The following is a 16,404-nucleotide window of genomic DNA, read 5'->3' on the forward strand; positions in this document are numbered from 1 at the left end:
GGGGTGGTGATCCACAAAGGAAAAAATGCAAAGCTAGCCGCCCCCACAAAACAAAGATAGCCCCCGTCTTTCCCCTCTGATGCCAGGACAGGGGGACCCTGAGCGGCGTCCTCTTCCCTCAAACCCTAGTCCATTCCGCAGAGGGGGAGGAGGTGGTGGATGGACAGCTCCATCCACGAGCAGGAGCCTGCTCCTAGCTGGGGGCACAGCGGAGGGCCCAGCCGGGAAGCTCTTGCCCACCAAGGCGGAGGGACCCTTGAAGTCGTGGCGAGACCAGGCTCCCCTTGGCCTGGCCGGGGACCCAGACCAGAGAGACTCCCGGGGACCCCGGTTCCTGCTAGCCCCTTGATGGCCAGCAGGGGGCGCACACTCCCAGGTACCACCTGCTGAGCTTGGTTAGTTATACGCCATGAAGTGGCTGGATTGAAAGAGAATAGAAAAGGAGCCTAGGAACCCAAGAGTCTTGGACCAACATCCTGGAGTTCTAGGGCATTGCCCTCCTTGGTGCAGACCCCGAGGTGCAGACATTAATGCCCCTCATTCCAAGGCACAGGCTAGGAAGCAGACAAGGGGCATCTCTGTGCGTGTCTAGAAGTGTGCAAAGGTGGCTGGGAGCAGCAGGAAAAAATACTGGCTTAGCCTGGTGGACGTCTGACTGGGATGGGGTACAGAATGGAGGGGTCTGCCCAGCCTCCATCATGACCTGGGAGGAACCAACCAAACCTTGCATGGGAGAAAAGGAGAAATAATCATAACAGAAAGTTTTAGGATTGGGGGAAGTATGTTTAGACTTGTCCTTCTCCAGGCTTGGTAGATTGTTTCCATACACGACCTCAAACTCTCTCGCATCCTGCTTGCTCTTTGGCAATGTGACTTGGACACTTCTCCCATCCAGAGGTGGAGCTGAATCTGAGTTGACCCAGCGTCTTGCTTTGACTAAATAGAATGCTGTAGAAGTGATGCTGTGCGATTTCTAAGCTTAAGCCTTAAGAGACCTTGCAGCTTCCATTTTTGCCCTCTTGAGAGCCAGCTACTATGTAAAGGAGTCTGGAAAGGCCACATGGAGAGGCAGAGAGGCCCTGGAGGATAAGAAGCCAGTGGAGAAAGGTGGTTTCCCAGGCAACTGTCAGCATCACTTGCCAGACATATGAGTGAGGTCATCTTACTGCTCCAGCCCCAGCCCAGCTCCTAGTGCGGTGCAGCAGGAGGAGTGACCTCCACAGACAGCACATAAAGTAGCAAAACCTCCCCGCTGAGCCCAGGCAAACCAAAGAATTATGAAAAATGATACATTTTTATCATTTTAAGCATTACATTTTGGGGTGGCTTGTTACACAGCTATAAATAATGAAACTCTAGGAAGGGGTCAATTATTCTCAGGTGCCTCATGGAAGAGGAGGAGGAGGAGGTCATCAGGGAGAATGTATAGAGTTATTTGGATGGCAGTGAGCACCTGACCCAAAGGTGAACCATCCCCATGCTATCCAGTGACCTTTGACCTGGGTAGTAGCCTGGGTTGAAAAGATGATCTGTGCCAACCAGATTCCTCTTTCTCAGGAATTTAGAATTGGGAAACAGGGGCTGGATGGATAGTCAACTGTAAGAACAGAAGCCAAGGATGCTGCGAAATACAGTTGGCTTCCAAGAGGCCTGGATGGGCCTTAGCCAGCTGCAGTTACGTGCAACATAAATCTAAGAGGGAGCAGAAACTCTGAGCAGAATGAGCCCATCAGCATAAAGACGGAAAAGGGTTTCTGCAGAGGGCAGCAGAGACCCCATGAAAGAGAAGCCGTGCTGCCCTGAGAGGGAGCTGCTTCTGGTCCTGATAGTTTCCCAAGTCCTAGCTGAAGCCTGGCTCTAAAGCCTGTCTCTAAATTTCCATGAGATTCTCCACACTGCTTCAACAAATGCCCCTCAGAAAGGTGGTGGCTATTGGATTTGCTTGACTGGCAACTTTTCCCACCGTCTCCTCCTAGTAACAGGCCCTGCCTCCCTGGTCACAGGAATAGGCATGCGATGCCGCCCAGTCACATAACTCTATTTCCCTGGACACAGTGATTGAGCCACAACGGGGATGCGACCTCAGCTGCGCCGGACTCTTGTACAGGGATGCTGGGAGATTTGGGCTCTGTATTCTCTGGGGTTATTAACCTGGGACAGTGTGAGCTGAGACCCATCTTTCCCTGTGGCAGGCGAAGCCCATCTGAAGAGGACTCAGGATCCCCGCACCTGAACTGCTCCCCCTGTGGGCTGGTCTTCGGCAAGACCAGGGGTGGAAGCCACCTCCTCCATGAAGCCTCCCTTCATCCTTTACCTGTCCCCCTCCCCTTCTCCTCCCCTACCTCCTGGCCCCCCCGCCCCAGGCAAGACCCTCCCTTCCTCTGATGCCCAGAGCTCAAGGTTTGTTACCTCCCTTTTCACATCTAGATTTGGATTCCCTCCCGAGGATGAGGAGGCACTATAAGCAGTGGCCTTGAAGTTAGGAGACCTGAGTTCAGATCCCAGCCTTACCATCCATTCTCTGAGCCTTCATTTCCTGTCTTTTTTTTCTTTTTTAAACAGAGACTTAAACGTGTGTTCAGCTCAGCTGACAGGGAATCACATGGGAAGCTCTTTGGTTACTATGATGGACTGTGTACACATGAGGGGCCAATTGTTTGAGGTCTGGGAGGGCTTCACAGAGGAGGAGATCATTGAGACAGGGGTATGGGTGGCCCAGGGAGGGGCAATGGATTGCGCACAGGCACAGAGGCCTAAGAGATCCCTTAGGGAAACGGAGGGCAATTCAGGGTGACTCAAGTGCAGGAGCGGGAGGTGGGGCTTAGAGCAGACTTCTGAGGTCAGCAGGGGACAGATCATGCAGGGCTGTGAGGGACTTCGAAGGAGCTTATTATACTGAGGGAAGAAGCGGGGCATTGGAGAGTTGACATAGTCAGACTGGTGCTTTAGGAAGATCACTCTGGTCCCTTAGGGGCAGACAGTCCAGAGGGCAAACTTGAAAGGGGAAGCTGGACTGACCTGTGACCTCAAGACAGGCAGGAACTAGACTCCCTTTCCCCTCAGTGTAGTTTCAGCTGCAAGTAGCAGCCCCCCACCCCCACCCGGCCGCACCAGTTCTCAGGCTTCTGAGTCACCTCCTTAGGTTCATGGTTGCCCTGAGGCCAGGTCAGCCTTATTCCTCTGTCCTAATTGCTTCCTGTCAAGGGAGCTGGCCCCCTCCAAGCGTCCTTGAGAAAACCCTTGCAAAAGTAATTGAGCGTTTCAGGAGGAAGCACGCACCTCCAGCTGCCACTGCACCTGCCCCCCCCCACCCCGCCCCGCCCCGCCCCGGACTCCCTGCAGAGAACAGCTCTTCTCTGGCTTTAGGGGGGGCGTTCTGAGAAAAACAGTTCACCACCGATTCCCATCCCCACCCCACCACATTTGGGTCAGTGTAGGGTGTCTCAGGGCTCTGGGCTCTGGTGGATGGTGGAACAGTGTCTGCAGTACACAGTACCCTTGACCAGGAGGGCAGGTAGAGGCTGAGATCCAGGCTGGCTGCCACTTGCCAAGCTGTGCATCGTGGCATGACAAGGCTGTATTTGTTCAGAAAAGGGGTATATTTTCCTCATTAGCCCAAAGGTGCCATCCATTGGCCGAGCTGAATGCTTATGGGACTGTTACACTCAAAGGGGCACCTTTTCCTAATTCGTGCCAAGAGCCCCAGATGGACTACTTGTAATCCTGGCTCTCAGCCTCTCTCCCCGCTGCCCACTATCCACTCATTTGGGCTCTCACGATGCCTTCCACTGGACACAAGGAGAAACTGAGTCCAAGGTCTCCTGCCACTAGCTCCCTTATGGGGGAACTGCTCTGCCCACAGACCCCGCAAATCAGTTCTGGTCTGGCCATCGATGAACGGACCATGGGCTCCCACCAAAAGCTAATCAGATTCTTTCTCTTGAGAACTGGATTAAGAGACACAGAAGGGAATTGTCAGTCGCTGGTGAGTTTGGATACAGAGTTGGAGATGCAGCCACTTTGTGTTGGGAAACCATGGATGTCTGAAGAGAAATTAAAGAGAGAGCACAGATGTGAATGTTGCCAAAGGGATGAGAACCGGCAGGCCCAGAGGTGAGAGGACAGAGGCCCCAATGACAGTCCCAGTTCTCCTGAGGCGCAGACATCCTTGAATTTCCATCTCTAGGGTCCCTTGTAATCTGTTCACCCCTTTCTTTGAACTAGCTCGTGTGGGTCTCTGTTCCACGTAACCTAGAACAAGGACCCCAGCCCCAAGGAGGATGCTGAGGTTCCCCCACTGTGTGAGCTCCCTCAGGCCTCTTCTCCCCGTTTCCCCTCACCCCAGCCCTATCTCAGCTTAGGGAAGAGAAGGAGCCCTCGGTACGGTCACACCTTTTATTCACTGTCAGTGAAAAAAAAAAAAAAAATACACCACACAGCACAGGGTCGAACACTGAGGACATTCACTGCAGGCACAGCCTGGAGCAGCACATCTGAAGGGGACAGGGGGCCACGCTGGAGAATGAGTTGGGAGGCCCCCCTTCTGCCACCCAGCTCCCCTTGCTTCTCCAGGCCTCCACTCTCCTGCAGCCTCCACCAAAGCAGGAAGGGCCATACACCCTGGAGGTCCAGTCCTGCCCCCAACACTCTGGCAAAGGTAAAAGAAAACGCTGAAAAGTTCAGGAAAAAAATTCCATATTTTTCTGAGACTTTTCAATTGCATATTTGAATTATTTTTTTTCTCAAAACGGATGAATAAAATATGTAAGAAATGTATTGATGCCCCCACAGTGATCTCTAAAGTCAGCACAAAGCCTCACCCAGGGTGGATCTTCAGGAAATATTTGTTGCTTTAGTAAATTTTTGTGTAAAAATATTTAGTGTCAGCTTTCTACCCTGCCCAGCTTCTTCTCTTCTTCTCTCCCTTTCCCTCCTTTCCACTCTCCTCCTTCTCTCTCTTTGCAGCAGGATGAATTTCTACCTCTAGGGACTCTGCCATTATCAGGAAAAGATTCAGTGCCTTTGCTTATGGGCTTCCTGTTTCTTAACTTTTGATTTAAACGTAAGTCATATAATCTTGAGTACAGCTCAGAAGACTAGAGTGGCCATCTGAAGTTGCCCTTGGTGGTGACTTTTAGAGATAAGAAATAAGGGCCCCCTTTCAATTAGCCCCAAAGGATGAATAAAGACAAAATACAGTTAGAAGGCAGATTTGGGGACCTTGTAATTCAGAGTTGCTGCAAGAAGATACAGAACTTCAAAAGGGAGTTTAAATATTTCAGCATTTTAACTGTCTGTATATTTTTGTGTCTAGGCGAGTCATACTTCAGTCTCCGCTAACCCTGTGCTCTGTGGCAAGTCCCTCTTAGCTGCAGCAGCAGGGATGGGAGGCCTGCCTCTCTTCTCAAGGCAAGGCTGGTGCTCTACCACAGGAATTCCCAAGCACACAGTCCCTGGGGACATCCAGGAGTAAGTGGGAGCAAGGTCTGGCTTGCCTCTGGCCCTTCCCATCAGCAAGATGGTGGTCCCAGCTCCCAGCCTGGCATTACGTGTTCACACTGCTGAGATGTCTGAGAATCTTTGGCCTGACCGTCAAAGATCACCCATGGGTATATGTCCAGAAGCTTGGAGTGATCAAACATGCCTTCATGGGTAGGACTTGCCCACCATCTAGGAAAAATCAAAACAGTTCTCTCAGGGAGGAAGATAATAAAGACAGTGAAAGATGCTTCCCGGGTTGAGTCAGAGAGGTCTCCTAGGACAGCACTGACCTGTTAGCAGAGCTGCCCAGAAATAGAAAATAAGACGCTTGAAAATGTGCGGACTTCAATCAAGCTCCTATTTCTTTATGGAAGACCACAGCCTCAGAAACTTCTTAGCAGGAAGCTTGTAAAAGACCAAAACCAACTTAGCTTGTCCTACAGTCAATCTCTGTACAACTCAGAGTCAGAGGAATGAGGAGGGAAGACGCTCTGAAGGGAAGAAACCCTTGTAGAGCCCTGGGTTCAAGTCTCGGCACTGTGCCACCTCCTGGCTGTGATCTCACACAGGGAACTCTACTCTGTGCCTCAGCTTCCACATCTGGAGAAATGGAATGAAAATTCCTATTTCCCTAGGCTGTGAGGATAGAATGAGAGGGGTCGATGCAAGCCTTCGAAAGCCATGAAGTTCTGTGTGATTGTGAGTTAGGTTAGAGTCAACGCTGGGGGGACAGGAACCCCACTTTGTAAAAGCCTTCCACTGGAAGTCTCAGCTGAGCTGGGCTGTTGAATCCCTATGTACCTCTGGCGTTGACTGACAGCACAAGACACACTTAATGGCCAGCTCCTGAGAGCAATGAAACATCCCTTGAGACATTACTGGATAAAAACTTGCTGCTTACCGCCCAAGGATGTGAATTCCCCAGTCTTACCATGTGGCTGGTCATTGGCAGGATAAAAAGAGGGTGGCAACCCAGCGGACTTGCCACCCCTAAGGGCAGCAAGAAGGAAAGTCTAATAGAATTTGAGACCACAGGTCGGCATCCCCAAGAGTTTCCACCTGCAGAGAGGGAGGACAGGTGAGCACTCAAAAGTAAGAGATATGCTGCATCTCTTTCTTGAAGATACAACCCCACGCCCCCCAACCCAGCAATCATTCCCAGCTCCCACCCTGGGCTGACAGCACCTGTGTACTAGACTATTTTCACCAGCAGTTCAAGGGAAAATCCACTGTCACTGCACATTGAAGTTAATTTCTGATTACAAGCACAGGAGAAAGTAAAGTGAAAGACTTGATGAAGAAGCAAGATTAATTTTCTGGCATTCAAAGCATGCAGCTGTATAGCTCATGGATCCAAAATTGGAAAGCAAAGCCAGTGCACTTGGAAGATGATGAACTACCTGGTGGACTTAGGATTTGGGGTTAGAAAAAGCCTTTCAGTGGAGCATGCCCAGCACATTTTTAGGCATTTGGTCCATACATGCAGCCTGGCAGCCAAAACAGCGGCCGGCTGGTCCTCTTCTTCTAGCTCTGTCTGCTTCTGTAGCAGTGAAAGAATAAGCCCATCCTTAAACTAGACCAAATCCAGATGTGGGAACTACACTTGTCTCACTCTTGGCAAACCTTGTGTTCTCTGTTTCTGAAGTCAGCACCTAACCAGAATAAGTGCACAGCAGAGACATGCTCACTGAATTGAAAAAGATCATCAAAGAGGAAGCAGCAGGAAGTGCTAAGTGTGACAGCTCAGGACTTAGCCTGATAAGAAAAAGTGTCATCTGGTAAGTTGGGTGATATTGTCTCTCTTTTTTCTCAGTTCTTTTTTCCCCCTGAAAATTAGCATTTTCTGTATTCATTTAATCATTTTACAAGAAACCAAGTAATATAAAGTATGTTTTAATATCCTCAATTAATAAAATGATTTTAGCTCTTTTAAAGGGTCCTAAAAATATAGGTATTACATAAATTTCAATTTTTCTTAAAATTCCCCCGACGTGGTTCCTAGACTTCCAAACACTTTTCATTTCATCCTTCTGCAGCTCTGTGGGGAGCTGAGCAGAAAGATTTAATAGTTCCTCTCAAACTAACCAGCCTCACCGCACCCTCTGCTCACCCGTGCTCAACCTCCCTGTCTGAGACCCTGACCACTAACTACCCTACGAGCTGCCGGAGGGCACAGAATGAGTCTTGTAAACTACCATAGCCTTAGCACCTAGAGGCGCCTGGCACTGAACAGGTGCTCAATAAATGTTAGCTGAAGAAAGGACTGAATGAACACTCCAAAGGCTGGGGCCAGAGGGGCCAGGTAGAGTCGTGGGGGCAGGACACAGACCACCTTTAAGGGATCTGGGTCCTCAGCAAAGGACAGACCCAATTTGGCCCTTTAACCGGGGTCTGTGGGACCACATCCTATAAAGCACAATCCCAGGAAGAACAGAATTTCAAAGCAGAACCCAGCCCCCCTCCTTCACCCTGCACCTCGATGCAAAAACCAACTCCCCTATGCCCAGTGGATGTTGATTCTGGGCCAAGACTGGGGCTGGGGCTAGACCACAGGATACCTGAGGATCTGTCTCTATTCCAGAATTAGGTGGTCCCTCAAGGATCTTGATTGAGGGGAGCAAGGACTTGGGCAGAGGGGTGGGTGGGCCAGAGAGTGAGGCTGGAGTCCCCCTCCCCCTGGGCAAGGGCCAACCAGAGGTCACTGGGTTGGGAGGTGGCCACGCCCCTCCGGCCAGGGGCCCTGCCCCTCACCAGCCTCTACTTCTGCATGTCACACTGCAGCAGCAGCACAATAGACGGGTCACTCTTGGCCGCCTCCTTGAACTCCTCCAGTGTAATCTGGTCGTCCTTATCCCGGTCCATCTTCTTGAAGATCTTGTCCACGCGCTGCTGGGGCGTGAGCCCATCCTGGTTCATACGCATCATGATCACCGTGCCCACCATCTTGTAGATAGCCTGGTGGGGCGAGGAGGGAGCTGTTAACACTCACGACGGGAAGGGAGGACTGGGGGTGAGCGAAAGGGCCTGGGGGTGGGCACGGAGAACACTGGGAGATGTGAGGATACTGGAAGGTGACAAATGGTCATTAAGACTGGCGATTTAATGAGCATCTCACACCAAACATGTCTACTACCCAACTCTTCACCTCCAACCTGCTCGGGCCCCAGCATGCCCTGTCTCAGTGAACAGCAAATTCATTCTTCTAGATGTTCAGACCAAAAGCCTTGATGCCATTCTCGACTCTCCTTTTCTCACACCCATATCCAATCTTTCAGCAAATCTTTTCAGCCTTAATTTTGTAATAGGTCCAATAACCAGCCACTGCCTGCTACCTCCACTGCTCCATGGTTGTTGCCTCCATCCCCTCCTGACCGGACTGCTGTGGAAGTCTCCAAACTGGTCTCCCTACTTCTGCTGCCCTCCCACCCCCTATTCCACACAGAGAATGGAGAGAGCCCTTAAGGGCCTCCCATCTCACTCAGAAGAAAGTCAAGTCTCTACCCCAGACTATGGTGCTAAGAGATGGACTCCTGGCTACCTATCTGACCCCCTTCCTACCACTCTCCCCTTGCTGACTTCTCTCCCACCACCCCTGGCCTCCTGGCCACTCCTTGAACACTGAAAACACAGTCTAACCTCCGGATCTTTGCATTTATTGTTCCCCATGCACAGATCACTCTTCCCCCAGACACCTACGTGGTTAGCTCCCTCACCTTATCCAGGTCGCTGCTCACCTTTCACCTTACACAAAATTGCTTTTCCTCCATCGCTCTCTCTCCCCTCACTTTGCTTTACTTACCTTCTTCATAACACTTACTGCCTGACACAGCACAAGTTTTTTTGTTGTTAAATTTTCTCACTAGAAGGAATGTCCCATGAAACCAAGAACTTTGGACAGTGCCTGGCACGTGGCAGGCACTGAGTATACATTTGTTGAAATAATAAGGAGTTAAGAACTTAGACTCTGGAGTCAGACTCCTTAGACTGGAATCATGAACCGCCATCTGATTCATCTCCTCATCTGTAAAATGGGATTTCTAACAGTACCTACCCCCTGGAGTTGTTGGGTAAAGCACTATAGCACAAGACCTGTCCCACACTGAGCGCCCAACCAATGCTACCCACTGGATCCTGGGAGGAGGGAGGAGGGAGGAGGGGAGTGGTGGGGTGTCCCGAGGTGGCTCCCGAGGCCTGAGTGGAGGGTGGCTGGAGAGGGTGGTGCCAGAGAAGGGCCCCGCAGCGAAGACAGGTAGCGCGTCACCCCAGCACACCCCGGTCTCTGGGATCCGCCCCAGCGCACCTCAATGATCTCCAGCATCTCGAGGCGCGTGATGCGCCCGTCGCCGTCCAGGTCGTACATCTCAAAGGCCCAGTTGAGTTTCTGCTCGAAGGTGCCGCGGGAGGTGACCGAAAGGGCGCAGATGAACTCCCGGAAGTCAATGGTGCCATCGCCGTTCTTGTCGAAGGTGCGGAAAGCGTGCTGCGCAAACTTGGAGGCGTCGCCGTAGGGGAAGAACTAAGGCGGGGACACTGGAGTTGCGGCACAGCAACAGCCTCGCAGAGTGCCTGGCCCCGCCCCCGCCCATCCGGCCCGCCCCCCAGGGTGCCTGGCTCCGCCTACCTTGATGTAGAGCTGCTGGAACTCCTCCAGGTTGAGGATGCCGCTGGGGCAGTCCCTCAGGAAGCCCTTGTACCACTGCTTCAGCTCCTGCTCACTGAACTCGGTGTTTTGAACCAGGTCGTCCAGCACCTCTGGGGCCAGCTTGCTGTTGGTCTTCCCCATGACAGGGCCTGAGGGGACAGGGAGCTCCCTCAGTTTGGCCCAGGGCAAGGCCCTCACCAGCAGCCTTCCCCCAGGTCTCTGTAGGACAAGGCTCCCTTTCTCCACCACAGCGCCCTCCCGTAACAAACTCCACATCCCCACAACCAGGACCCCTCCTTCCATAGCAGGGTGGGTCCGCCTCCTCTCACCACCACCCTGGACAACCCCCAACTCCTACAGCTGGGCTGTGTCCTTTCACCACACCTCTTCCCACAGGAGCTCCTACCTCCCCCCCAACCCCTTCCCCTACACACAACTGGGCTGGGGGCTTCCCCTCATTACAGGGCCTCCTCTGTCTACAGCAGGCCCCGCCCCTCTCCTCACAGCAGGGTTCCTCCCCTGGAAACCAGGATCTCTAGCCTTCCAGGTCTCAGCACTCTTCCTTCTCACTGACCAGTCTGCATGCTACAATCTTCATCCTCTCCTCTCCTCTTTACACCTTCCATAGCTCCCTACACCCGTAGAAGAGAGTCTTAATCCTCCCCTTGCTATTCAGAGCTTTCCGCACTCAGCCCCTACCCACCTCTGCAGGCTCCTCTCCTGCCAGGCAGGTTCCTCACATGCTCCCCCTGCATGTCTCCCAAGTTCTTCCTCAAGGCCTTCCAGGCCACTCCAGCAAGAAACTTCTCTCCCTCCTTCCTCTGTACAAATAGAAGTCCTAGCTGGTAGCACTGATGACGCTGATTGCATTCTCCTTTTCATTCGTTCATTCATTCCCTGAGCATTTTTTTTTTTGCGGTACGCGGGCCTCTCACTGTTGTGGCCTCTCCCATTGCGGAGCACAGGCTCCGGACGCGCAGGCTCAGCGGCCATGGCTCACGGGCCCAGCCGCTCGGCGGCATGTGGGATCTTCCCCGACCGGGGTAAGAACCCATGTCCCCTGCATCGGCAGGCGGACTCTCAACCACTGCGCCACCAGGGAAGCCCAATTCCCTGAGCATTTATTGAGGTTGACTGTGTGCTAGGCCCTGTGCCAGTGATGGGGATAAAGTCGACATGAGCCAGCCTTCACTAACTCATAATTGGGTCAAAGAGGTAGACGGCTGACTGTAAAGGGCCTTCAATCCATGCCAAGGAGTTTGGCCTTTACCCGTGGGGGACAGAAGCTCCTGGGGTTTTAAAGCAAGTGCTAAGAGGACCACATTCGTTCCACAAACACTTATAGATTGCTTACGATATGGTGCCGGGGACCCAGAGAGAAGGAATGTGTTTTAGGATTTTTCCTTTGGCTACAGTGGGCAAGATGACCTGGGTGTGGGAAGGAGGGAGAGCAGAGAGGTCCTGCTGCAGAGTTCAGGTGAGAGACAATAGCACTAGGGTAGGGGTGGTGGAGGGATGTGGATGGACTGAGAGATGTTAGGAGGGGCCTTAGCAGGACTTGGGGACTGAATGGATGTGGGGGTGAGAGGGACAGAGGAATTGCGGCCAATGCTCAGATTTGGGGCTGAATAGATAGAGGTGGTGTTGCTGAGAAACAGGTTTGGGAAGAATGAAGAGTCAGTCCCCAGTGGGAACATAAGCCCCTCAAGTAGCCTGTGCCCAAGGAATTTTTTGCAGAGGGAGGTACAGGCCCTCCCCATGAAGCCTGGCTAGAGTGAGGCCCCCACCAGACCCGGAAGGCTGAGTGGACATTCAGGAATGTCCCACTAGAGCCCCAGTTTCCCAGGACATGGCCTGGGAGGTGAATTTGACCTGCCTGGAGTCTCTTTGGAGGGGTGCCAGACTCCGACTGCAGGGTAGCTTGTCATGAAGACACTCTGGAAAAGGAAGCCCTCAGGCTGGCAGAAGGAATTCTACTTCCACAGCCCAGTGCCTGCCAGTGTGGCTTCTAATCCTTACTGCTGGGAGCGCCCTAGGTAACTAGATCTGCGATGGGTCAGGTCCATGCCCCTGCCCTTGCTATGTGACCTCAGTGAGTTCCAGGATAGCTCTGGGCCTCAGATTCCTCTACTGGGCCATGAGGCAGATCAAGGAGCAGTAGGGGTGGCAACATCCTCTCCCACTTACCAACCCCAGAGAATGAGGACTCCTATATGCTCCCAGAAGAAGGCAGGGAGGGGGGAGGTGTGCCATCTTCAGGAACCTAGAACTGTGGGGTCCAAAACGGCTGCCCTGGGGCCAGAATCAAGGGTACATGTGGAACACGCATGGGCAGAAGGAGGCAGGCTCCATCCTCAGCTGCCCCCTCCTCCAGCCCAAAGCACACTAAGGGCTCAAGAACCCATGGGTGGAAGTATCTGACGGGGAAGGCAGAGCCTCTCCCTCCGCTCCTGTGGGATGTGCCTGAGTGTTTGCGTAAAGGGCTTGGAGTGGGTGGGAGCACATCAGCGTATGAGACTGCAAATCTGCCAGAGTGCACACGTGTGTGTGTGTGTGTGTGTGTGTGTGAGATGGCATCTGTGTGACTCTCACTTCCTTCCCCTTTTCTCCTCCTTCCCTGCGCTGCCTTCCTACCATTTTCTGTCTCCTGGGGCCATACCTGTTCTCAGTGCCCATTTGATCCCAGGCCCACCAAGGACATGACTCCTCCTTCATCTCTCTTCATTCCTTCTAGTGCTCTTAGGTCAGCAGGCCAAAGCTGGTGATGCCCTTTAAGATCATCCCCTCATTTTAGTGAAAACTGGAACCCAGAGAGAGGAGAAAACTGGCTGAGTTACACCCAGGCTGAATCCATGCCACCTGCCTGGACCACCCTCTCCAAATCATGGCTACTCTTGTCTAGTACAGACTCCTACCTGCCTTCCAGGAAAACCATAGCTCTGATCTCCCCCTTGACCTCAGTGGGACCATCTTGGTGGCTCCAGGCCACAGTATCTGATACCCAAGAAATATCGACCCTTGGGGTGGCGCACCAGCGCCTCTGACTCAGCACATCTACAACCAGACTCACCCTCAACCCGTGATGGTCCTTCTCTCTCCATTGCCCTTCCTTCCTTCCGTCCCTCATCCCAGTGGGGAAATGTGATCATAGTTACCCTTAGTTTCCCCTCTCCCTTTTCCCTAGGTTCAACTTACTACCAAGTCCTATTGTTCCTTCTTTAGAAGTGTTCCTGGAACCTTCACCATGTCCTCTCTCCCCACATAGTCAGGGCTAGGGGCACAGCCAAGGGGGCTGAAACCCAGCTGGGGCACTGCTTGCCAAGCCATCCTGTAGGCTCAACTGCCTTGGAGGGGGTGCTTTTCCTTCTAATTCCTCTGCTCCACGAGAATGTCTTTTCTAGTTTTGCTCAGAAGTACAATATAGGCTAGGGGTGGCCATGCCCATGGGCTCCTGAAACTCCAGAATCCGCTAGAATCTGGTGTCAAGGTGTCCACCTGTCTTGCCTCACCTCCCACTGCTCCCCTCACAATTGCATACTTTCAAGTTAGTCTTCTCACAGCCAGAACCTACTTCAACTATTGCTTAGCTGTTTCCATCTTCCTTAATATCCTCTCTTCTCTTCGGGGCGGATGCAGCTATAATCAGCCTTCAGGCCTGACTGAAGCCCACTTCCTTATGATCAGCCTCTCCCGGCCTGGAGAGTTGACAGTCAGCAGCATGGACTTGGCATTCTGGACATGAGGAGAACCTGTGAGCCCATGGAGTTGAGCCCCACAGGTGCGTAGACTTCAGAGCTCTCTGACCCTCACCTGCTGCTCTAGAATTCCACAATGGAGCCTGACTTGGGAGAGACTTTTGCGTTACACTCTTGTCTGAGCCAGAAAAAGTTCTCCAGGACTTTTGCTCCATGGCAAAGAGCTTATTCCCTCCCGATATAACCCAGTCTGTTTTGGAGCAGCTTGGACAGTGAGGAAAGTACTTCTCCCCTTGTTCCTACTTGCCCTCTTGTAGCTGCCCCACACAGGTTGCCACTCTGCCCTCTGTGGCAACACAGAACTGCTCTGCAGAGACCTAAAGGCCACATCTGGAACACAGATGTTCAGTGAATGTCCCTTTGTGGATTATATGCAAGGGGCAGAACCCCCTTCTTTCTCCTTGGAATGGCGTCAGGCTGTTTTGTTTATCTGTGTTCTCCTGCCATTGCTCCCACTTAGAGACAATGGAACCCAGACCCTAGGAAAGGAAGAGTTCACCCAAAGTCAAGTAGAGCCTATCAGCAGAAAGGCGAAGGCCAGAACCCACTGGGGGCATGTTCTGTTGGAGCTGTGGCCTGGCTGCATGTGGGCAGGCTCCTCTTGAGAGCTGCCCTCCAGCTGTGAAGGAGCTGGCACTGCCCCATACACAAAGCCACTGCCCTTCTGGGCTCAGAGGCTTCTTTCAGAGGGCAGGACTCAGGGTTGTGGGCTCCAAATGCAGAGATGGCAGGGAGGGTAGGAGGGGCTGAGGGAGGCAATAATCCCACACCCTCACCCATCTTCAGAGGAGCTGGGGCTGAGACTGTTGCCATGGTGACAACAGCTCCCTGGTCAGGAGATTTTTCTCTTTCCTCTCCTCCCTTTGCTCTTCTCCAAGCAGTGGCCATGGCAGCAAAAGCCAGGTCTTCTCCCTCTCCTTATTAGTGAGACACAGGGAATGATAAACAAAAGGTGGGCCCTGTTGAGCACCTCCACCTTGGAGCTGCCCATGCCATGCGGGCTGATGGTCTAGGAGGGACTCCGAACTGCTGAGGAGGAGCCTGGGCCTGGAGAGTATGTGGGAAGGGGTTGGCCCATACCCAGGCCTGGGTAAGAAGCAATGTCCTTTTGGTGAAGACTAAAGCCTCCTCTCTGAAATGTCCTAATGGTTCAGGGTAAGAGAGAAAGGGTCCTGTTCTCTCATAATCAACCACAGAACCAGAGTGCGTCAGTGTTGGAAGGCTGTCCAATATCATCTCATCAAGTCCACTCTCTGTCCTGCCCACCCTGCCCCTGTTCCCCATCTCACGAAGGATCAGAGAGGGAAATGACTTGGCCAAAGTCAAACAGAAACTGAGGCAAAGGCAAGATTTGAACCCAGCTCTTCTGCCCTCCAGGTTCAGGCTGCCTTAGGGAAGGAGCAATACAGTCCACACGGAGCTTTGGCACGATCCCTACTGAGACACAGGAAGATAGGAGAGAGGGAGTGGCTGGGAGCAAGAAGGCCAGAGAGGGTACGAATTAGAAAGATATTTGAGAGGTGGAATGAGAAAACTTGGTGCTTTGGCCGTGAGAAGTCAGGGGAACGGAGGAGGCTGGGACCTTGGCAGTGGTGACTGACAGGTATGGATGGTCTGCTGGGGAATGGTGTCCCTGATTTATGTTGAAGCCAGGTGAAAGAGGCCAAACATGGGGCCTCTGCCTTGCACTGAGACCATGGGCAGGGGGGCCTGTTGAGAGAGGGTCACAAGGAGGAGAACTGGGTGGTGAGCCTCTTCCCACCCCCAGGTATGCTGTGAGCTCTGTCACCTTAAGGGGTAGAGGTGGGGACAGTCTGAGGGGACAGTGTGAAGTGGGAGTGGGCTCTCTTTGGAGGTGGAGGCTGTCTTTTGGGGCAGGGACATTGCGATGTGAACTGCAGTGAGCTGCCGGTGGGGCCGGGTAGGGTGTGGGTAGGGGTTATCTGTGGAGGTGGGAGGTTGCCATGGGGGTGAGCGGACTACCCACCTGCAAAGGAGGGAGGGTGATGGGTTCCTCTCTAGCACCGGCAACACCACACCCACGTGTGTGTGTGCGTGTGACTGTGTATTGGGGGCCAGAGCAGTGGTTGCTCGGGGGGTAAGGAGGCAGCTCTGCCTCCTTCCCTGGGACCTGTGGGGCGTGGACTGGAGTGGGGGGGTCCCCTGGCCAGGGGCGAGCCCTCCACATGCTGCCGCCTATGCTGGAACCAGGGGTCAGGGAGATGAATCACAGGGGGCAGGAGACGAGGGAATGGGAATGAAGAGTGGAGGGGGAAGGGACAAGGGCCTCCACCCGGCCCTGCCCACGTTACCTGAGGCCGTTCGCCGGGTCGCTGGATGACTCTGAGCCTCGGCGGGCCGCGGAGACTGACACTGGCTCGCGGGCCGACGGCCAGGTTCCCCAAGGTCCGCGCCCGAGTCGCCTCCCAGCTCTTGTATCACTATGTGTCTCTCAGAGGCGACACGATTTGCATAAGCCCCGCCTCATCCCGGTCAGATTGGGCGTTGATTGGGTCGGCTGAGGCG

At 53.2% G+C, this 16,404-nt stretch overlaps 1 protein-coding gene across 1 annotated transcript; it reads right to left on the reverse strand.

Moving 5' to 3' along the window:
- Positions 1-5,206: 5,206 nt before the first annotated feature.
- HPCAL4 (hippocalcin like 4) lies at positions 5,207-16,344 on the reverse strand. Its single transcript, XM_032631954.1, has 4 exons — positions 16,191-16,344; positions 10,103-10,272; positions 9,782-9,997; positions 5,207-8,436 (listed from the first exon to the last, which is right to left on the reverse strand). The coding sequence occupies exons 2-4, from the start codon at positions 10,262-10,264 to the stop codon at positions 8,239-8,241; spliced, it is 576 nt and encodes a 191-aa protein (XP_032487845.1). The 5' UTR covers positions 10,265-10,272; positions 16,191-16,344; the 3' UTR covers positions 5,207-8,238.
- Between the last annotated feature and the right edge of the window lie 60 nt (positions 16,345-16,404).

This window comes from Phocoena sinus, chromosome 1 (genome assembly GCF_008692025.1).
Source record: "Phocoena sinus isolate mPhoSin1 chromosome 1, mPhoSin1.pri, whole genome shotgun sequence".
Taxonomy (NCBI): domain Eukaryota; kingdom Metazoa; phylum Chordata; class Mammalia; order Artiodactyla; family Phocoenidae; genus Phocoena; species Phocoena sinus.

Bases quoted from the DNA above. Each gene is read 5' to 3' on its own strand.
- HPCAL4 (XM_032631954.1), bottom strand. From the start codon at position 10,264: ATGGGGAAGACCAACAGCAAGCTGGCCCCAGAGGTGCTGGACGACCTG. The intron at 9,998-10,102 runs GTAGGCGGAGCC...TCCCCGCCTTAG, and splicing joins TCCAGCAGCTCTACATCAAG to TTCTTCCCCTACGGCGACGC. The intron at 8,437-9,781 runs GTGCGCTGGGGC...TCGCCCCACCAG, and splicing joins AGATGCTGGAGATCATTGAG to GCTATCTACAAGATGGTGGG.